General features: G+C 42.4%; 2 protein-coding genes across 2 annotated transcripts in view; both read left to right on the top strand.

The window, feature by feature from the left end:
- The first annotated feature begins 19 nt into the window (after positions 1-19).
- LOC130123601 (nucleolin-like) lies at positions 20-21,034 on the top strand. The gene is made up of 14 exons (XM_056292820.1): positions 20-152; positions 486-558; positions 682-816; positions 940-1,089; positions 1,187-1,255; positions 10,093-10,216; positions 15,716-15,870; positions 16,634-16,760; positions 16,948-17,087; positions 17,284-17,413; positions 17,511-17,644; positions 17,858-17,984; positions 18,074-18,303; positions 20,662-21,034. The coding sequence occupies exons 1-14, from the start codon at positions 138-140 to the stop codon at positions 20,685-20,687; spliced, it is 1,635 nt and encodes a 544-aa protein (XP_056148795.1). The 5' UTR covers positions 20-137; the 3' UTR covers positions 20,688-21,034.
- Positions 21,035-21,731: 697 nt separating this feature from the next.
- LOC130123734 (polyamine-transporting ATPase 13A3-like) overlaps positions 21,732-22,116 on the top strand; it is a 34,733-nt gene continuing 34,348 nt past the window's right edge. Inside the window, 1 exon segment of the mRNA XM_056293015.1 lies at positions 21,732-21,890. The gene's annotated coding sequence lies outside the window, so the exon portion shown is untranslated.

Genomic DNA, 22,116 nt, shown 5'->3' with positions numbered 1-22,116 from the left:
CGGCATCCGTACCGCCTGTTCCGCATGCGCAGTGCGCAGTTTAAGACGTACATGAACGTGTGAACAATAACTACATGTGTTTGCAGTGTTGGTCGATGATACTTCTCATCTTAAACTGTGGCTGTTAGAACAAAAACATGGCGAAATCAGACGTAAGATTTTAATTTATCTTGCAAATCGCATGATCAGTGTTTAGGGATGGATTGAACGTTTGCAAAGTAATTTGGTTGCTAACTAGCCAGCTAGTCTGGTACACCTCAATGTAAGGTAGAAGTTTGCCAACCTACAAACACCAAAAGTGATTACATTTGCATAGTCTTACAGGATTACATTTCAAAACACTAGCAAGAAACATGTGCGATGTTTGCCGCTGTACTCTTGGTAACGTGTACCAAAGTATTAAACATTGCTTGATTTTCTGTCGTCTACAGTAGCAGCAGTTATCACTCACATCGCACACACTAGTATGTCTGATTCTTTTCTAGGATAAAAAACTCGGAGAAATAAATGGCAAAGCTGTTGCTGATGAGGTTGTTGAAGAGGATGACAGCAAAACTGGCAAGTCATATTCGACTGACAATTTGAGATTCAGCTACTGTATACATGTGTACCTGTGTTCTAAGGCTGAAAGAGGAAAAAACCCTCCAAATCGCACTAATTTTGAACGACTGATTATTTCAGATGGAAAGATCGAGGCTGTCTCTCCACCTGACATTGGAGGAGGTACAGGGGAGGAAGTTCCTACTGAAAGTACAGACATGACAGGAGAACAGAAGATTAATGACGAGGGCAAGGAAGAGGCAAATGATGAACAAGGTACAGCATAAAAAGATAAGAAATTATGGTGTTGGCTAATGGTGTTGGACCCTTTAAAAAATATGGTGTACAGGGTTTACTGCTATATATTTGGCTGTGCTACTTATAAAGTGACCTTTGTAGATCCTCAGATGGACACACCTGTGGCCAAGAAAGAGGAATGTACAAGTACAGTAACAGTAACCTGGGAGACAGAGAAGAATGTGGAAGAAGGTGATGGTGTCAAAGAGAGTGGAAGTGATCAAGACATTGTCGAAGAAGAAACGGATGCTGGTGAGATTCTTTAAGATATCTGACTTGACAGTCACCTTTTTAAGACTTAGCTCCAGCAAAGGTTTTATGTGACCTTATGTATTTCTCAATTTTGCAGTTAATGGGAAAAGAAAGGCAGAGTCTGATGCTGAGACCTCCTCATCAAAGAAAGCAAAGACCAACGATGGTATGAATTGCAAATAACAGTGGTATGAAAGTTATCTGGGGCTGTCAGTTATCAAAGTGACAATCATGAAGATTTACATACAAACATACAGACTGGTGACAAGTTAAAAGGAAACTAACCAGGTGTCTTAGTAAGGTATTGGGCCACCGCGAGCCTCCAGAACAGCTTCAATGTTCCTTGTCATAGATTCTACAAGTCTCTGAACTCTACTGGAGGGATGGAACAAAAGAAATTCTCTCATTTGGTGTTTTGATGGTGGTGGTGGAAAGCGCTGTCTAACACATAGGTCCAAAATCTCCCATAGCTTTTGAAGTGGGTTGAGATCTGGTGACTGTGAAGGCCATAGCAATGATTTACATCATTTTCATTCTCGTCAAACCATTCAGTGACCCCTCATGCCCTGTGGAGGGGGACATTGTCATCCCTGGAAGAGTCCACTCCTATCAGGATGGAAATGTTTCATCATAGGATAAAGGTGATCACTCAGTAGAACTTTGTATTGATTTGCAGTGATCCTTCCCTCTAAGGGGACAAGTGGACCCAAACCATGCCAGGAAAATGCCCCCCACAGCATAACAGAACCCCTGGACCCCCTCAATGTAGAGGTCAATAATTCAGGCCTGTACTGTTGTCTTAGTGTATGCCACACATGCATTTGCCCACTTGTGGAGGATATGGTGAGGGATGAATCATCTGACCATATCACTTTTTTGCACATCTCTTTAGACCAGTGCCTATGGTTTTTGTGCCACTGAACTCGCAAACGTGCATTCATCTTTGTAATGAGGGGTTTATGCACCGCAACCCTACTATAATGTCCTTTTCTATGTAGTTGTCAATGGACTGTTCTTGCTGACAGTCTGATCACGTCCTGCATTGACATTCTCAGTCAACTGAGGAAGAGTTGCTCATCTGTTTTCCCTTACATATCACTCTAATATACAGTGCATCTGGAAAGTATTCACACCTCTTCACTTGCCCCACATTTTTGTTATGTTACAGCCTTATTCCAAAATGGATTAAATTCCTTTTTTTTCTCATCAATCTTCATACAATACCCCATAATGACAAAGCGAAAAAGGTTTTGTAGAAATTTTTGCAAATTTATTAAAAATAAGAAACTGAAATATTGCATCTACATAAGTATTCACACCCTTTACTCAGTACTTGGTTGAGGCACCCTTGGCAGCGATTACAGCCTCAAGTCTTGTTGGGTATGAAGCTATAAGCTTGGCACACCTATATTTGGGGTATTTCTCCCATTCTTCTCTGCAGATCCTCTCGAGCTTTGTAAGGTTAGATGGGAAGCGTCGCTGCACAGCTATTTTCAGGTCTTTCCAGAGATGTTCAATGGGGTTCAAGTCTGGGCTCTGGCTGGGCCACTCAAGGACATTCACAGACTTGTCCCGAAGCCACTCCTTCGTTGTCTTGGCTGTGTGCTTAGGGTCATTTTTGTGTTGAAAGGTAAACCTTCGCCCCAGTCTGAGGTCCTGAGCGCTCTGGAGCAGGTTTTCATCAAGGATCTCTCTGTACTTTGCTCCATTCATCTTCCCTCGAGCCTGACTAGTCTCCCAGTTCCTGCCGCTGAAAAACATCCCTACAGCATGATGCTGCCACCACCATGCTTCACTGTAGGGATGGTATTAGCAAGGTGATGAGAGGTGCCTGGTTTCCTCCAGACGTGACGTTTGGCATTCAGGCCAAAGAGTTCAATCTAGGTTTCATCAGACCAGAAAATCTTACTTCTTATGGTCTGAGAGTCCTTTAGGTGCTTTCTGGCAAACTCCAAGCGGGCTGTCATGTGCCTTTTACTGAGCAGAGGCTTCCGTCTGGCCACTCTACCATAAAGGCCTGATTGGTGGAGTGCTGCAGAGATGGTTGTCCTTCTGGAAGGTTCTCCTATCTCCACAGAGGAACGCTGGAGCTCTGTCAGAGTGACCATCGGGTTCTTGGTCACCTCCCTGACCAAGGCCCTTCTCCCCCGATTGCTCAGTTTGGCTGGGCGGCCAGCTCTAGGAAGAGTCCTGGCGGATCCAAACTTCTTCCATTTACGAATGATGGAGACCACTGTGCTCTTTGGGACCTTCAAAGCTGTAGACATTTTTTTGTACCCTTCCCCAGATTTGTGCATCGATACAATCCTGTCTCGGAGGTCCACAGACAATCCCTTTGACTTCATGGCTTGGTTTCTGCTCTGACATGCACTGTCAACAGTGGGACCTTATATAGATAGGTGTGTGCCTTTCCAGATCATGTCCAATCAATTGAATTTACTACAGGTGGACTCCAATCAAGATGTAGAAACATCTCAAGGATGATCAGTGGAAACAGGATGAACCTGAGCTCAATTTTGAGTGTCATAGCATAGGGTGTGAATACTTATGTACATGCAATATTTCAGTTTTTTATTTTTAATAAATTTGCAAAAATTTCTACAAAACCTTTTTCACTTTGTCATTATGGGGTATTGTGTGTAGATTGATGAGAAAAAAAATGGAATTTAATCCATTTTGGAATAAGGCTGTAACATAACAAAATGTGGGGAAAGTGAAGGGGTGTGAATACTTTCCGGATGCACTGTAAATGTGCGCTTTCGACCACAATTTCCAACCCCCGTTTACTGATGTCTTTCCATAGATCTAAATGCAGATGTTACTCAGGCGCATGGGAAGATTTTTTTAATTAGAGGGGCTGGCAACTAAAATGAAAAGTATTGTGGCGAGCCGGCGTGGAAGAATGAGTCGAGAGGCAGAGACCTCTCTTTAATCGCAACTCCCAGCCCCATACATCACACGACCCAGGGAGTGCTCTATTATTCACACTGGCCAGAATGGACCAGAACTGGCAATAAGGTAACGAGTCTCCCCCCCCCCCCATGTCCCAAGTGGCGACATCAGTCCTAGTCACAGTCCTACAGTCAGTCCCATCAGCCATTACGCTGCCCCAGCGCAGAACCGCCGACAGTCAGAGTGACCGCCTCGCCCGGTCGCTACAGTATGATGTCATTGTTTTGTTTGTAAGGTGCGTGTGTAGCAGATTTGGAATGGAGTGTTTACTCACTTTATTATTCAAAATGTACATTCCACATAGCCCTAGCCCACTGTTTAAAATAAAGGTGTTTTTTTTGTTTTGTTTTTTTGCATTTGTACGTTAGGAAAAGTTAGGCATACTGTTGGGTCTAAGATGTTACACAGCCACCTGCCACTACTGGAGGGGGGGGCTGCAGCCCCCACTTCCCACGCTAATGATGTCACTCTTCATATTGAAACACTAGCCAGTTGAGCAGTTGTTATGACTGAAGCTCCTGCCACCCGTGTCCCTATAATTAACCCCCTTCAAAGTACTAAGATCTTCTTGCGATCCAAAATCAAGGTCAACTGGGCCTGCTCAGCATTTTTATACATGCCGCAAAGCATGATAGGATGTTAATTGCTTAATTGTATGATGCACTACACCTGTATGGAAGCACGTACATCCGTTATGTTTCTCCATTTATTTATTCAGGGTGTAGTGACCCCTTTGCCTATCAGAAAAGGTTACAACGGTTGCTGATTGATTTTAGACGCATGCAAAATAATGAAATATCTACTGTTTCCAATAACAAAAGCGATATATTACTTACCGTCCACATTGGTTTTCCAAAGCGAGTACATCTGCTTTCTCTGTAATAAGTCTATTTCCAATCATTAACAAAACATACTCTTTACTCACAAAACCAATACCGCACAGTCAAAAATCATTTGCTTTTTCCAAGTCAGCAACACCTGTGTCAAGTGTCCCATTGATTACCACTGCCTAATTGACAGCAGCACTACTTTCCTTAGTGGTGGGACATTTACCATCAAAACAAACATTAAAGGTGTACTAAAAACTTAAACGTGTTTTTTGAGCTGTAAATTGAATGATATGACTATACAGTCATGAAATATATCAATGCTGCTGTTAATATTGACATTTGTTACCAAATTTATAAAAATCAGCGTTTCGTAGATTGAAAATGGCTCAACATGCCATCTACTGTTTTAAATCACCCCTGAACCTTGCAAGGCCGATGCTGATGTAGAGTTGACCAGTTGGGGCTTATTTACATAATGAAATGTTTAAAAAAAGAAAGAAAAAAAAGAAGAAAGTTGACGGCCTCTAATCAGAGATGGATGACTCACCTCCCCCAACCCCCGCCCTTGAGTGTGAGTCTGTGAAATCATGCTGATTGTCAAATATATACTGATCGAGACTCATCATTCACAGAAGTTTACTTGCTAATCTTGTGCCTTTTTTACATTTCTACCGACCTTCTGAATTTCTCTCAATTTACAGTTAGTATAGTTATATTATTTCCTCATTTTCAATTTTGGTGCAATGGTTCGGACTTCGACGACTGTGAAAGCACCACTGGACAACTGGGTCTGTTGGGCTGGGCTTGCGCCACGGCTGAGGGAGCAGTTGCCTGCCTCTCCACTGCCAGAAAGCTGTGACCCATCTTGCGGGACCCCGTTCCTTCTGCGGCACATTTGTGTTGCGGTGGTCAGGACGTCTTTGCGAGTGGTGTTGGACTGGGTACGGTGGTGTGTGGCGGTGAGCCGGCAAAGCACCTAGCCCTTCTCGTGGATCTCCCCAGCTACTCCTGCCCATGCTCCTGCCTCACAAATCAGCCCCCCCCCTCTTAGCCCCTTGCCCACTTTTTAGCATTTTTCAAAATTATGCAGTGGGTGGAGTTAGGCTCAGACCGTGGGGAGAAGTTACACTTTAACCAAAATGACACTTATACACCAGCCCCTAATTGTTTCTTGCAGAAGACAAAACAATTCTTAATAAATTTGACACAAGGAGCCATTACATTAGAAATAAAAATCTGATTGAAATAGTCAATTAATTTAATAAGTATTCCCTATAATCCTAGACAACATTTGTCTTCCTAATGTGACTTTAAATTTCTGCATCTCCAAGTTTACATCAGTCAGTTGATGAGCATCGTCACTGGCGTTTGCAGTAATTAGCTGTTTCCTTTTCTTCAAAATCCTTTTCAACTTTAGAATCCAGCCAACTGCAATTTTGTCTTTTCCAACTGGAAAAGTGAGTGATTAGTTTATGCGTGGCACTTGCAACATCTTCAGTGACACTTGCATTTACCGTGAAGTTTCTTTTAACTTCTGGGTCATCAGCAGTAATGTCTGAATCCAAAAAGTGTGCGGGCCACTCTGTTTTGGATTTCCACAGAAACCTTGGACTTGGAATCCATCTCTTTCGAATCAAATGTTCAATTTTCCCTGAAAGTTTGCTGGGTTTTCTGCTGTAGATGTACCTCCCCCGTGAAATGTCTGAGGCTTCTCTTGTAGTTGATATTCTGTTCGCAACAAATGTTTGGAACCTTTTGTCCTCATTTTTGATGCAAACTAATACTGATGTACCGTCAGTCCAGAACTTTGACTGCTCCAATGGAAGCTGTATCTCTGATCATAATATCTTGTCCATTTTAATAGCAAGAACAGCAGCTGTGAGTTCTAAGCGAGGAATAGTCACTTTCTTTTAGTGGCGACACCCTGGATTTGCCAAATATGAAAGCAATATGGACTTTATTCTTGTTGTTTTGCAACCTGATGTAAGTAACATTGCCATATGCTTTCTCACTGGCATCAGAGAAGTAATATAACTGAGCAGAAGTTAACTGTCTGAAGTCTTCAGGTTTGAAACAGCTACTGACCTTGAAACTTCTCACTCTTTCAAGGTCTTCCAACCATTTGTTCCATTTCTGCTGAAAAGATTGGGGTATTGGATCATCCCGACCACACTTCAAGTGACACAGGTTTTGCAACATCATCTTAGCTTGGAAATGTGAAAGGGGCTAAGAAACACCAAAGAATCATGGACAGAACTGATCATAGATAACATTCCACACCTTGTGTGTGGTTACTGTCAAATGTTAAATTTGAACTTGGTCTCAATGCACCGTTGTAGTCCAAGAGCCCATTCAACTGGCAATTTGTCTCTGTTCAGATCCAATTCCTTGGAAGTTCTTGGATCTATGTTCTTCTGGATTTACCAGTAGCACTTTGCAGCTGTTGCTGATCTGTTTTATAAGATTGAAACCTCCTAACTTGAAGATAGCTGTGAGGTTCTTCACCATGACAGTAGCATCCTCTTAAGAGGGCAAACTTTTCAGATCTTCCACATAAAAATTTCTCATGACCGTGTCAATTACTTCTGCTGGAAAACTGTTTTGATTATCATCAGCAGTTTTTCTTAGAGCATAACATACAGAACTAGGAGAAGATTCTGCTCCAAGTAAATGCACAGTTATACGGTACTGTACAAGTTCCTGCTTCAGGTTCCCTTCTGGCCACCACAAAAACCTCAAAAAGTCCAAATGTTCTTCTGCAACTTTGGCTTGATGGAACATTGATTGCACATCAGCCATGATTGCCATGGGTTCCTGCCTGAACTGTGTCAAAACTCATAACAAAGAGCCTGTCAGGTTTGGTCCTTGCAGAAGCGCAAGTTCAGTGAGGCTCTTTTAAAGTCTGCCCCACAGTCAAACACAACACGCAGACCTTTTTTTCTGTGGATGGTATACTCCATGGTGAAGGCGATAACACATTTTCCCATTGGAGTGTTCCATCTGATGCTCCAGCACCTTTTCAGCATATCCTTTGTCGATGACATCAGTAAGGATGTTTGAATATTGTAAAAAACAAAAAATGTTCACTTATGGACAGTGCTCCAATGCATGCCCATGTGTACAATACAAACAGGAAACAATGTTTGAGGTTTTAGATGACATACTTTGCGTTTGAGTCTGAATGTTTTTCTTGGTTGCATTCACAGGTGGTTCATTCAACATAAAGACAGCAGTTACAAAACTTTTTTTTTTTTTACTCTGACTTTTGCTGTAATTTTGCCTCGTGGCTTCCTTTATTACACCAACTTGAGTGTTGTGGCTGTCACCCAAAATTGGATCGGAAACAATTTTGGCTTGGTACTCAAAAACTTGACAGTGTCCTTAAAACCAGTTCTGCGACTATGTTTTTCATAGACTTCACATTCAGTCATTCTCCATTTCTCTCGGAGCTTGTAAGAAAGTTTCGGAATTACCGTTTTCATATTTGATGGCATATTGCGTTCATCTAAGTATTGCAATTCCTCCATAGTGTTGCAACACTCTCTTAGAAACAATACATATAGGCCTGTAGCCCACTAAAATCTTATGCCTTAACAGAAGGCCATCCACTGAGTTTGTCCACATAGGCAACTGTGACCTTTAATCCATTTCCACAATGTTTTCTGAGGTCTTTAGCTACAGCATAACCTCCTTCTGGAGCCATGTGAGGTTAGCTGCGCACTAGAGCGCTAGGCTGCCCCCTAGTGAAAGTGAACTGCTCTGGGTAATGCAAACAATCTTCTCTTGTTTGTTTTAGCTTCCGCACAATGTTCAAAGGCTCTGATGAATGTTTTAAATTGCAGAGGATCTTCCTCAAAAACAGGAATTTCTCTGTGTAGTAGAAATTGAGAGATCTATTTCTGTACAAGCACATTATCAAAGCAAAATTCTACAGAAGTTCCTTTCAAGGATCTTTTTTGATTGGACTGATTTAGACGGTGTCAGCTGGTCTGCACTGATTGGTTAGTTTCTCTACAACAGGCATTCAGAAGGAGCAGGGAGCTATGAAGGAAAATTAACATGAAATTAACATTACCATTTATTCATTCAATGTGTATTATTGTGTAACTCTGTCTATACCATGTTGGTCAAATCTCCTAAACAAAGGAGGTCTGTGTCATCTTTTGCTCGGGTCTGACCTCCCCCCAGAGAGGAAATGGATAAGGAATGTCCTGTTACTATGGTACCGGGCCTGTGATGAGATAAATCTTATAGAAAGCTCTCTGAAAGTCTCTATATTATTCCATATATGGATGCGTTTTGTGGTGTCTTGTAATTCTGTATAGCCCCTTAACTGGCAACGACCAGATATTTAACCAACCTATGATACAACGTATACAGAAAATGTATGGTTTAAGTTGACCAATGAGTAAGCGTGGCTTTGTCAAAGGAAACGGGAATATAAGGAAGGCGACTCCTTTAGTTAGTGAGAATACAGGGCCTATGAGGTCTTACTTGTGTTTCTCCATATGGTACAGTAGGAGAATGCAGGGAGGTTTTCTCCTGTTGTATAATGCTATTTGTCTTGTCCTGTATTGTACAATGCTAACTGTCTTTATCATTAACCATTGTTGTTTCGTGTAATTGTTCCTGAGTCCAGAGTGTTTGCAGGTAAATTTCCGCAACAAAGCTTAGAGGATTTTGTGAATTTCCTCAGCTGGAAAAAAAAAAGCCTTCAATCATCAAAATTGTATGTTCATAGAAAGAGCCCCTGTGACTGTTAGATGTGATTATGATGGTGCTTCCAATACTATGATTATTTATAGAAATTTAACCAACAATCCCAATTCTGGTTGTCCTCCTTAGTATAGCCACCTCCTGGAATTCAGTGCTACTCCAGAAATGCAAAGAGTAACTGCAAGTACCAAGAGGACTTCAGCCAAATTTTCAATGATCCACAAATTTAAAAAAAAGAAAAGTTATTATGTATATTTAGCTTTGAAAATGTGCATGAATATGTTCCCCTGTATTTGTTGGTGCCCGTAACACAAAACAAAACAAAAAAATATTTTTTTGTAATGTAGCTAGTTGAATATCTGTGGATTGTCCAGTGATTATGATTAAATCAGTCCCAAAATACCTTTCATACAATAGCTGCTAAATTCTCTTAAAATATGCTTAATTTGTTCTTGGCCAAGCTGATGTGCACCTCTAAACATTTAATTGTCTTTCATTCTTACAGGTTATCGTCTTCATGTCGGCAATTTGAACGCCTCAAAGAAATTTGAAGAAATCAAAGATTCATTAGCAAGTTACTTCATGGCACAAAGTCTCCTTGTTCAGGACATTACATTGGACAAATCCAGGTAAATATGATTTGATATTCAACAATTAGTTTTCCATTTTGACTGGCAAACCTTTGTGTCATCATAATTAATTGCACAGCAGGGTTTGTGGCATTGTTGGGGAAATGCACTGTGAATACTATAGAAATCCCTGCATAATCTCTTACAGATGTGGTAATTGGCCTGAACATTAGCAAACATTACAAATTACATTACAAATATTTCATTGTGTATGCTTGTTTGACTCAAAAATTGATAAATTTTTTAAAATTAATTTTATTTAATTAATTAACTGGCAAAAGGTGAGATGAGGGGGAAACATAAGTTATAACTTTAATGGCATTATACAGTGCATTTTATGCATCCAATCGGTTGGCCAATAAATCGGGCCGATATCTGGCATTTTGAGATAATTGGTATCGGCTGATGCCTGCAGGCAGCCTTGTCAGTTTGGCTGCTGTGGAACGATGTTGGCGCTCCCCCTTGTGTGAATTTCACCATTCTACGTGCAGACGGGTCTGTGGAACAGCAGAAATGTGCCAATCAGTGATGCGCGGATCACAGTTATATCTGCGGGCACGCCGTTAATCCATGGATTGGGCGGGCCGAGTCATAAAAATTAATATTCTGGTTAATAGCAGATGGTTAGAGGGGTGGGTGAAATAATACATCATTAAAGAGGAAAGTATTAAATACATTCTCTAAAATGTGAACATATTATAAGCTTCATTTTTCGTCAGGCACGAATTAGCAGAATAGCCTGTCATTGCGCCAATTATCTTTTTGTTTTTTCCCCCTTTTTCCTCCACAATTGTACCTGTCCAATTACCCCATACTTCCGAGCTGTCCCGATCTCTGCTCCACCCCCTCTGCTGATCTGGGGAGGGCTGCAGACTACCACATGCCTCCTCCGATACATGTGGAGTCACCAGCTGCTTCTTTTCACCTGACAGTGAGGAGTTTCGCCAGGGCACGTAGCACGTGGGAGGATCATGCTATTCCTCACAGTTCCCCTCCCCCCTGAACAGGCACCCCGACTGACCAGAGGAGGCACTAGTGCAGCAACCACAATACATACCCACATCTGGCTTCCCACCCACAGACACGGCCAATTGTGTCTGTAGGGACGCTCGACCAAGCCGGTGGTAACACAGGGATTCGAACCGACAATCCCCGTATTGGAAGGCATCGGAATAGACCGCCATGCTATCCAGACACCCTGCGCCAATTATCTTAAGTAGCCATGGAGACAAAAAAGATCTGAGAGAAAATTAAAAAATTCAAATTAATTAAAAATGATTCCAAAGTATCCAATTTAAATATAGGCTATGTTAATTTCTAGTATAGAAAGAAGAGGTCACATTTATTCTCTCAGCTACACAACAACATGGAGGTCCAGAAGAATCAGGAATCAGGAACACTTTGTCATTTCACCTCATGTACTTGCGCACATGAAGTGAAACAAAATGCTGTTTCGCCCAGCCCACAGTAGTGCAACATACAGACAAAAAAAAAGAAGACAAAAAGGACAAAAAAAAAAGACAAAAATCAAATGGGTGGCACTGTTGGTAATAGCTTCCAGTTGGCAAGATTGAGATGGCTTGGACATGTGTGGAGGAGAATTGCTGGGTATACTGGGAGAAGGAAGCTGAATATGGAGCTGCCAGGGAAGAGGAAAAGAGGAAGGCCAAAGAGGAGGTTTATGGATGTGGTGAGAGAGGACATGCAGGTGGCTGGTGTGACAGAGGAAGATGCAGAGGACAGGAAGAAATGGATCGGGTGATCTGCTGTGGCAACCCCTAACGGGAGCAGCAAAAAGTAGTAATAGATTTTTTACTGCTTCTGACGTACTGGTTTGACACCAGGTACACTAGTGACGCTCCCATCACATAGCCAGTTGGCCCTGTGATGCCCTGGCGGCTTGTCCAGGGTGTCTCCCCGCCTGTCGCCCAATGACTGCTGGGATAGGCTCCAGCATCCCCATGACCCCGAGAACAGGATGAGCGGTTTGGATAATGGATGGATGGAAAAACAAGAAAAAAGGGAGGACAGAAAATTCCGTGTGGAACGATGTAGTTAAATACTTGACCATGACTATGTCATATGCAACAGCTGCAAAGCACTGTGTTGCCATTTTCATTTTACCAAAAAAGAAGAACTTTTACTTAAAATAAATGTTTATTTTTTTGAAACCAGCCTACTTCAGTGTAATATGTTACCATTTCAGTACACTTACATATATCCCACTCTGAGAAATAATAGTAATGTGTGATCGGGTGCAGGTCTCTAAATCGGAGAAACTAATTTATTTGGGTGGGCAGCGGGTGGATGATTTATGCGTACATGTGGAGCCGAGCCACGCATCACTAGTGCCAATGCTGGATGTAACATTACCTGAGAGAAAACTGTAAGACTTATATTAAGTTCATGGCTTTCAAAGCTCAGTATATTTAAATGGCCACTCTTTATAACATATACAATGTTCTCTGTACACTTATTCTGGTCTTTAAGTGAGAAAATGCGAATAATGTTAGTTGGGAATTTTAACGGTAGCAAGCCTTCAATTAGCCAAACTACAGGGCTTGAAAATCTATGGTATGGGCATCCCCAGCCCGCACTCCTACTCCTGACGAGCCAGGGTCGTATCACATTTATCAGATTTGTCATTTGGGATGGTTGTGAGATGGTAAGCAAGTGTAACTGCAAAGCCTTTAATAATAATAATGATAATAATAATAATAATAATATGTTTTATTACATGGTGCCTTTCATGACACTCAAGGTCACCTTACATCATATGCAATAAACAACAAAGCAGTAAAAAACATAAGTGCAAACAACAATAAAACACACAGTAAGCAACAGAGCATAGCTCAGCAAGGAGTTAAATCAAGGCGAAGTTGATACTGTTAAAGTGAGTATGCTAGTTTTAAAAGGTGGATTTTAAGAACAGATTTGAATTTTGTAAAGGAGTCCAGTAAGCGGATGTGACAGGGAATGGCATTCCAGAGTTTGGGTGCAGCATAGGAGAAAGCCCTGGCATCCATTGTGCTGAGGTTGATGGCTGGTAGTGCCAAGAGACCTGCTGGTGAAGACTGCAGGGAGCAAGATGGAGTGTAAGTCTGAAGGAGGTCTGTGAGATAAGCAGGGGATAGATTATGAAGCGCTTTGAATGTTAATTATAAAATTTTAAAATTAATCCGCTGTGATACAGGAAGCCAGTGTAATTGAATCAGCAGAGGAGAGACATGGTCAGTGGACTTTCCGTGCTGCAGAATTCTGGATGAGTTTTGTTTGCCTGCCAGGATCGCATTGCAGTAGTCAATGTGTGATGTGACGAAAGCATTGGCTAAGACTTCTGTGGAGTGTTGTGTTAAAGCAGGGCGTAGTCTGGAGATGTTTCGCAGATGGAAAAAGGCAATCCGGGAGCCATTGTTTATATGACTGGAAAAGGAAAGGGTACTGTTATTTTGGTGAGCCTGTGGTCTGCCGTTGTTAAGCACGCTGACATAGACACATTTTCTTCATCAATGGCGCTCATATACATGATCATACCAGTGCAAAGTTTGCGAGCAGTAGAGTAACATTAATAGGTGGCTAGCAGAACTATTTTCAACTTGGCAAAGCCAGCAGCACCTGCTGTCAGCTGAGGCAGAGGATGGAGACAGGACTGATGAACCTCTCCTCTCGTCTCAAGTCATCAATCTGCTATTGTAAGCAATTGATTTGATTGTTATGAGGTACCCAGTGTTAGTTATAGTCGGTTGCATTTGGTAATGGGCTAGAGATAGCCTCAATTCAACAAGTGGGCTTACATTAACAGGACTCTGAAAGCTAGCGTTAACATTATCAACTTGCCAACAACGTTTTGGGGAACAAACGTTATGGGCTTCTAGCTGACATAACGTTTCTGCACTTGTGTGTGTGTCTCTCCTCCTCTGCACATGTGTGTGTGTGTGGACAGACTCTCTGCTCTGTCACATTGTTGTCACCTCTAGTCACTCAGTAGATGATATGAGCAGGCTGTGCAAACAGAGCAAAGAAAACAGACAATGCAGACAATAACAGTGTTAAATAAATGTTCATTTAAGTTAGGCAATTTTGTGTCTCATTTGTCATCATTATTACTTTATTTTATCAAGTGCAAAAAAAAAGAAGCAACAACAACATGATATTGGCATTGAATATTGGCCATTATCGACCACTCTCCGTTATGTTTCTGAAGGATAATATACACGCTTGCTTGTGACGTGAGCAGTAGGCTGTATACAGCGCTGTAGAACCATTCATCTCACATGTCAAACTCACGGAGCCTCCAACACACTCTTATGGTGTTGCTGGTGAATGTCTGAACCCTCTTGTATGAGTTTGTAGTAGGTCACAAGTAAAGCTCTTTTGTCTGATCATATTCAGAATGTGAGGATGCAGTTATATTTCTGAAGCTAGTGTTAACTGAAGATTATTTTTGTTTTTGATTAATCTATCAACTATTTAGTTATAAATTGTCCACAATGGCAAATGCCCATCACAAATTCCTAGTGCCCAAAATTTCATCTTAAAAACTGTTTGCTTCCGCGGGGCGTCTGGGTGGCGTGGCAGTCTATTCCATTGCCTACCAACATGGGGATCACCTGTTTGAATCCCCGTGTTACCTCCGGCTTGGTCGGGCATACCTGCAGACACAATTGGCTGTGTCTGTGGGTGGGAAGCCGGATGTGGGTATGTGTCCTGGTTGCTGCACTAGCGCCTCCTCTGCTTGATCGAGGTGCCTGTTCAGGGGGAAGGGGGAACTGGGGGGAATAGCGTGATCCTCCCACACGCTATGTCCCCCTGGTGAAACTCCTCACTGTCAGGTGAAAAGAAGCAACTGGCGACTCACAGGTATTGGAGGAGGCATGTGGTAGTCTGCAGCCCTCCCCGGATCGGCAGAGGGGGTGGAGCAGTGACCAGGATGGCTCGGAAGAGTTGGGTAATTGGCCAAGTATAATTGGGAAGAAAAAGGGAGAAAAATCCCCCCCCCCCCAAAAAAAAAACAGCTTTTTGCTTTGGACTAGTCTGACCAGCAGCCAAAAAAAGCTTTAATTAGTCATTTAAAATGATATGAATCAGAGAACGTCAAGCAAATGTTGGCATTTGCAAAGTGTAACGAGTAAATGGTTGATATTTTTACTTGATAAATGACTAAAAGAATAAATTGATAACCAAGATTGTAATTGATTAATTTTCCGTCAGTTGATTAATTGGGCAATTATTTAAGGTTTGATGAATATTGTGTTGAATTAATAGGAAATCATTCCTGATGTTCTGTCAGGGAAATTACCAATCAAGAAATGCACTACTTAAAACACGACGGCCCAATATTTTCTCTGTTGAGTTCAGTTGCCTTGATTTCAGTGATATCGTAAGTATGCCTAGTAGTACTGTATTAGGTCGACACTGAACAGGCACAGTCATTTCTGATTAAGGATGCAGCTGTTTGAAATACCTCAGTCCAAATCTAACTTTGTTTGTCTCTCTTAGAAAATATGCATATGTAGATTTGGTCTCAGAGATGGACTTGAATAAAGCTTTGACGTTAAACGGAGAGATCATCCTTGATAAGCCAATGAAGATTGCAGAAGCAAAGGTTAAAGAGGATAAGGTGAAGGTCAAAGATCCCGCAGAAGAGAGAAAAGGTAAAGTGGGCCATTACATACATTATGGATGTCAAAATCAGTAGAACTAATCATGCATGAAGTGCCAAACTTGTTCATAAATGGTTGGAGAGGCCGACATGTACAGTAAAACACTACAACATTATGGCGACCGGGCAGCATGGTGGTGCAGTGGTTCGCACAGCTGCCTCACAGCAAGAAGGTCCTGGGTTCGAGCCCCGGGGTAGTTCAACCTTGGGGGTCGCCCGGGTCGTCCTCTGTGTGGAGTTTGCATGTTCTCCCCGTGTCTGTGTGGGTTTCTTCCGGGTGCTCCGGTTTCCTCCCACAGTCCAAAGACATGTAGGTCAGGTGAATCGGCCGTACTAAATTGTCCCTAGGTATGAATGTGTGTGAATGTGTGTGTGTGTGTGTGTGTGTGTGTGTGTGTGAGAGAGAGAGAGAGAGAGAGAGAGAGAGAGAGAGAGAGAGAGAGAGAGAGAGAGAGAGAGAGAGAGAGAGAGAGAGAGAGAGAGAGAGAGAGAGAGAGAGAGAGAGAGAGAGAGAGAGAGAGAGAGAGAGAAAGAGAGAGAGAGAGAGAGAGAGCGTGAGCCCTGTGATGGCCTCGGGGCCTTTCCAGTGTGTCTCCCCGCCTGCTGCCCAATAACTGCTGGGATAGGCTCCAGCATCCCCGCGACCCTGAGAGCAGGATAAGCAGCTTGGCTAATGGATGGATGGATTATGGTGACCCACATCCAAGACTTAACTCTGGCCTGCTTTTTCAAGAGTTCTGTTTTTGTTTTCACAGATAAAGATGCCAGGTGTTTGTTTCTGAAGAATGTCCCCTACACAGCGACAAAGACGGACATTTTAAAACTCTTTCCCAAGGCTACTACCGTCCGATTTCCCGGTGGAGATAAAGGCCCGACCACTGGGTGAGAGTCTCTAAAGCCTCTGTAATACGGCTTACATTCATCCAAGTTTAAATTTGCTTTTTTAGCTTTTGGATCTATTCTCTGGTGGTCGATGCATGAATGAATGTATTAATGAATAAATGGTATCTATAATTGTGTTATATATTATTCAGACTCATGCAATAATTAATTCTGATTGTTTCAACAGCATTGCCTTTGTGGAGTTTAAAAACAAAGCCATCACCGATACCTTCCTTGAAAATAAAAATGAGATAAAGCTCCAAGATCGTGTTTTGATTGTGGATCGTGTAGGAGAACAGAGTGCTTTTAAAGGCAAAAAAGCTCCAGGTATAAAAAAAATTATAATTCCTTTTAGAAAAGTAAGGACTTGATGCGAATCACAGGCTATCAGGGCAATCTTTCATTCCTTGTAACTAATACGTTAGAACCATGGACAGTTAACAGGCTTTTGAGTGGTTGACTGCCACTTGTTAACCATGAGGATGAGTGAAAAACAAATGTATTTTATTCCTCTGTACCTCAGCTGAGATTGCTCCAAATGCCACCCTGTTTGTAAATAACCTGGCCTTCAAGGTGAAGGAGAAGACCCTGAAGAAAGTCTTTCAGAAAGCTGTCAGTATCAATTTAGCTAAAAAGAACGGCAAATCCAGAGGGTAAGTGGATGTTTACATTCAGGCATAGGCCTGCTGTTTTTGGAGGACTTATTGGAAAGCATCCCAAGAAATGTCCACACCTCTTTTTCCTTCCCAGATTTGCATTTATTGAGTTTGAAAATGTGGAGGATGCCAAAAAAGCCAAGGAATCATTGCAGAGTAAAGAACTGTTTGACCGAGCTATCAATGTAGAATTCTGTGGGAATAAAGCAAAAGCTGCAAATAAGAAAGGTAATTATTACTATCGGCCGAGTGCTCTTGTCGTTATTGAATGAATCATTTAATAAGCAAATTTTAAGGATGATTGAAGCAGTGTTATTAAGAAGGCATGGCCACTTCCAAGTGATAAGAAAGCCCCTTTTAATTCTCATTTGGACAAATACATGATTGCTGTGATAAATTGCAGAATAAGAACTGACTTTTAACATGTTTCCTTTCTTTTAGTTCTTTCAAAGACATTGATTGTGTCAGGCCTCGCGAAGGAGACAAGTGAAGAGACTCTGAAAAGTGCTTTTGAAGGGGCTTTAAGTGCAAGGGTCACTCTTGATAAAGATACTGGGGTTTCTAGAGGGTAAGGTAACCTACAGAAAAATGATACACTGATCATCATAATGGTCTTAAATATAAAAAAAAAATCCTTGTCTAATTTTTTTCCCTCAGGTTTGGATTTGTGGACTTTGGGAGTGAAGCTGACTGTAAAGCAGCCAAAGAGGCTAGAGACATTTGCGAGATTGATGGCAGCAAAGTGACTATAGCTTATGCGAAACCCAAAGAGGAACACAGGCCCCCAGGGATCAGAGCAGACTCTGTCACAGCTTGTAGAGGAATGTTTGGTGGTCGGGCACGTGGAAGGAGAGGAAGCTTCACAGGTGGAAGACGCGGTAGAAGAGGTAATACTGATTTTATCTGAGGTGTCAAAGGTTTATTTGATTTCATTCAACACAATAGGACAGATATCTGAATTTGTGAACATGAGAATATACACTGTATGGCCAAAAGTATGTAGACACCCCTTCTTTTTTTGTGGATTTCCCCCCCCCCCTTTTTTTTCCCCCAATTGTACTTGGCCAAATACCTCACACTTCCGAGCCGTCCCAATCTCTGCTCCACCCCCTCTGCCGATCCGGGGAGGGCTGCAGACGACCACATGCCTCCTCCAATACATGTGGAGTCGCCAGCTGCTTCTTTTCCCTTGACAGTGAGGAGTTTTGCCAGGGGGCTGTAGCATGTGGGAGGATCACGCTATTCCCTTCAGTTCCCCCTTCCCCCGAACAGACACCCCGACCGACCAGAGGAGGCGCTAGTGCAGCAGCCAGGACACATACCCACATCTGGCTTCCCACCCGCAGACACGGCCAATTGTGTCTGTAGGGACGCACAACCAAGCTGGACATAACACGGGGATTCGAACCGCCAATCCCCATGTTGGTAGGCAACAGAATAGACCGCCATGCCACCCGGACGCCGCAGACACCCCTTCTAATGAGTGGATTTGGCTATTTCAGCCACATCCCATTCTAGTAGAGGCATAAAAAGTTTTTGTAAAGCTTTTTCGGCACAGAAGCCCTCACAAAAGGGGGTAAAAATCTACGTCTGGGACACTCTTCTCCCAGGCCTGAAAAAAACAACTTTTGCAAACTTTGTCCTAGAGACAAAAGTAATACATCATCAGAAGAGTAACATATCCCAAGCTCGGGCCTATGGGATGTCATCCCTCTGAGAAAATCCAGGAGCTGTTTTTTCATGGTTTGGGCTAGGCCCCTTAGTTCCTCTGAAGGGAAATCTTAATGCTACAGCATACAATGACAGTGTAGAGAATTGTGTGCTTCCAACTTTATGGTAACAGTTTGGGGAAGACCCTTTCCTGTTTCAGCATGACAATGCCCCCGTGCACAAAGTGAGGTCCATAAAGACATGGTTTGACAAGTTTGGTGTGGAAGATCCTGACTGGCCTGCACAGAGCCCTGACCTCAACCCCATCCAACACCTCTGGGATGAATTGGAATGGCGACTGTGAGCCAGGCCTTCTCCCCAACATTAGTGTCCAACCTCACTAATGCTTTGGTGGCTGAATGAGAGCGAATCCCTGTAACCGTGTTCCAAAATCTAATAATAATAAATTAAACTTATATAGAGCTTTTCTAACACTCGAAGTCACTTTACAATAAACGGCAGTGAAACAAGACAACAGATAAACATAACACAAACATACGGGGGCGGATGGGAAAAGGAGGCTACGAGAGGGAGAAGCGGCAGCTACACATGATGCCAGCAGTACTCTCTGACTTAGAAAGATACAAAAGGGCAAGAAAAACAAAAAAACAACAGCACTGTAGATGTTGATTTTCTGTAGGGGTTTACTCCTGTAGACTATTCCTCCCCCGAGGTATCCACTAGGCAGTGGCACTATTTAACCCATAACTGGGGGGCTGGTTTGTGGGCATCAGGGAATATCCACACACCGGTCCGCACGTCTAGGGGCCAGATCTCCTCCGAGTCCCTTGTAGTTCAGCCAAGGTCCAAGGTGTACCCAGTTACCGTGTTTCGCCACAAGGAGGCACTACATAGGGCTTGCTGTTGGAGAGGCTATGTACTGGCAGGGAGAGACTTAAATGCTCAGCTCCCCTGTTCGCATTTCTGCTAGCCAGCGGTGAAGGTTGAGAGTGAGACATGACAGGCACAGAACACTACACCAACACCCTAGATGCTTCACAACAACCCGACTTCTTACGAAAGAATGTCAGACACACTAGTGAAAATCTAGTGGAAAGCCTTCCCAGGTGAATGGAGGCTGTTATAGCAGCACAGGGGGACCAACTCCATATTAATGCTCATGGTTTTGGAATGAGATGTTCATCAAGCACATATGAGTGTGATGTTTGGGTGTTCTCATACTTTTGGCCATGTTGTGTATGTTGCACCATTTTGTCAAAGTCCCAAGGTCAGTGGTCTCATTTTAGAAAACGGGCAGTATTGATCATTCTTTTGAAATATTCAAAACGATAAACGCATCTGCTTTTTTCATAGAGAAAAGCAGGAGAAAGTGGCTTTGTTTTGCCTCCCAGTTTGGGCCAAAGTTTAGAGATCTTATTTTCTTGACTTGGGGCCATTTTTACAGCCAAACCTTGATTGATCATTAGTGTTTGAAAATCTACTTGAATGAAAATGGCTTCTGGGCTTTAGATGTCACCGGTTTACCCTAGCGCCGCAATAGTAGAAAAAACTTTTTGCTTTTTCTTTCCTTTCAGGAAGAGGATGGGGCTTTGAGAAGTGATCTCAGGCTGATGCAAAACAAGAAGTTAAAGGATAACTTGACTTGAATGGAACGTAAAGACGTTTTTGTAACATATCCAAAAGCCTGTCAAATGGCTTTTCCAGCTTGCTCCAGTTGGTGAAAAGCAGATTGCTTGTCTCTCATATTTGGTGTTTATCCGTTTATTCTACTACATTATTGCAAAGACGTGTAAATGACCTCTGAATGGATTTTAACGTGGCAACTTTCAATTTTAGTGCTTGTGTAATTTTTTTTTTTAGTTTTATAATTCTGTTAAGATGACTTAGGATTATCTTGTTAATAATTCTGTAATGTCTTCAATAAAGTTACATCAAATAATTTTCTTTTGGTCAAGTTATCTTGTAATTTTTTTGTGTGAAGAGATCCAAGGGGTCATTCCATCCACAAATCACGATCTTTTGTGTCTGACTCAAGTTCTGAGGTAATTGAACTAGAAGAGCAACGTCCAAATCATTACTCTTTACCGCCACGCTGGTTAGAAATGTGTGCTGTTCCTAATTGTCCTTGACGGAGGTAACTGTTTAATCATCATGGTGTCGAAACGCAGAAGTCGGTCTCTTTTTGCAGATATTCTAAGACGACCCAAAAATTGCTAATGGCTCACCTCCGTCGGTCCCCCGCACGGCTTTGTTCAATTTTGTATCCCCAAAAGAATGTTTTCCCGAATAAAGGAGCATCATGAAAATACACGTTTTTTTTAAGTTTCCAAACGCCTGCTTTTGATAAAGCCATGTATATAACCTCGTGCAGGGCGTACTTTCCCACACTTGCGTACGGTAAAACATTCGTTTGGGTAAAACTTTTTTCAATAACAAAAAACCCTAACCTAAAATGGTTAAAAAAATCAAATTGCTATTTTGCGTGCGCGTTCATGCGACGCATGGGCTCATACGGCCCCCACATTATGTTGTGGGTGGAAAGTCGACAGCGCGCCGCTCGTACTCAAGAAAAACTGAGAAAGTCCGTCATGCATCGTCCCTGGTGACCTCACATCCTGTTTTCCCCACTTCCTGGTCAGTGGAGGTGATCGCGGGGCACCCTGGAACGGTCAGAGCACCAGCGTGCAACGCTAATGACACGACGGCGCGCATGGTTTTGGTGAACACGCTCCGTCTCGCGTGTGAGGGAGGCGTCCGGACATAAACAGAAGATATCCACTTTAAAACCGTTTAAATACCACAAGTATGCACTGTTTTGTGAGTTGAGGGAACGGGGTATTGCTAAGTTGTTTATTCATCTGTTTTTTTCCTTTTCTTTTTCTCCCTGTTCTGTACTTTTATTCACACTGGTGTTTGTGGAAATCCGGTGGGCAGGTGATCGACCGCACTTGGAAGAATGAACCCGGTTGACAAAACGTGATGCATCTCTTTTCTTGTATTTATAATCGTTGTAATGATTTCTTGTGAAA

This window comes from Lampris incognitus, chromosome 14, assembly GCF_029633865.1.
Source record: "Lampris incognitus isolate fLamInc1 chromosome 14, fLamInc1.hap2, whole genome shotgun sequence".
Classification (NCBI taxonomy): Eukaryota; Metazoa; Chordata; class Actinopteri; order Lampriformes; family Lampridae; genus Lampris; species Lampris incognitus.
Note: the sequence above shows the minus strand (reverse complement) of the source record. Positions and strands in the feature narration are given on the sequence as shown.

Coding starts and splice junctions, on each gene's coding strand:
- LOC130123601 (XM_056292820.1), top strand. Junction 559..681: donor AGAGGATGACAGCAAAACTG/GCAAGTCATATT, acceptor TGATTATTTCAG/ATGGAAAGATCGAGGCTGTC. Junction 17,088..17,283: donor TAAAGGCAAAAAAGCTCCAG/GTATAAAAAAAA, acceptor TCTGTACCTCAG/CTGAGATTGCTCCAAATGCC.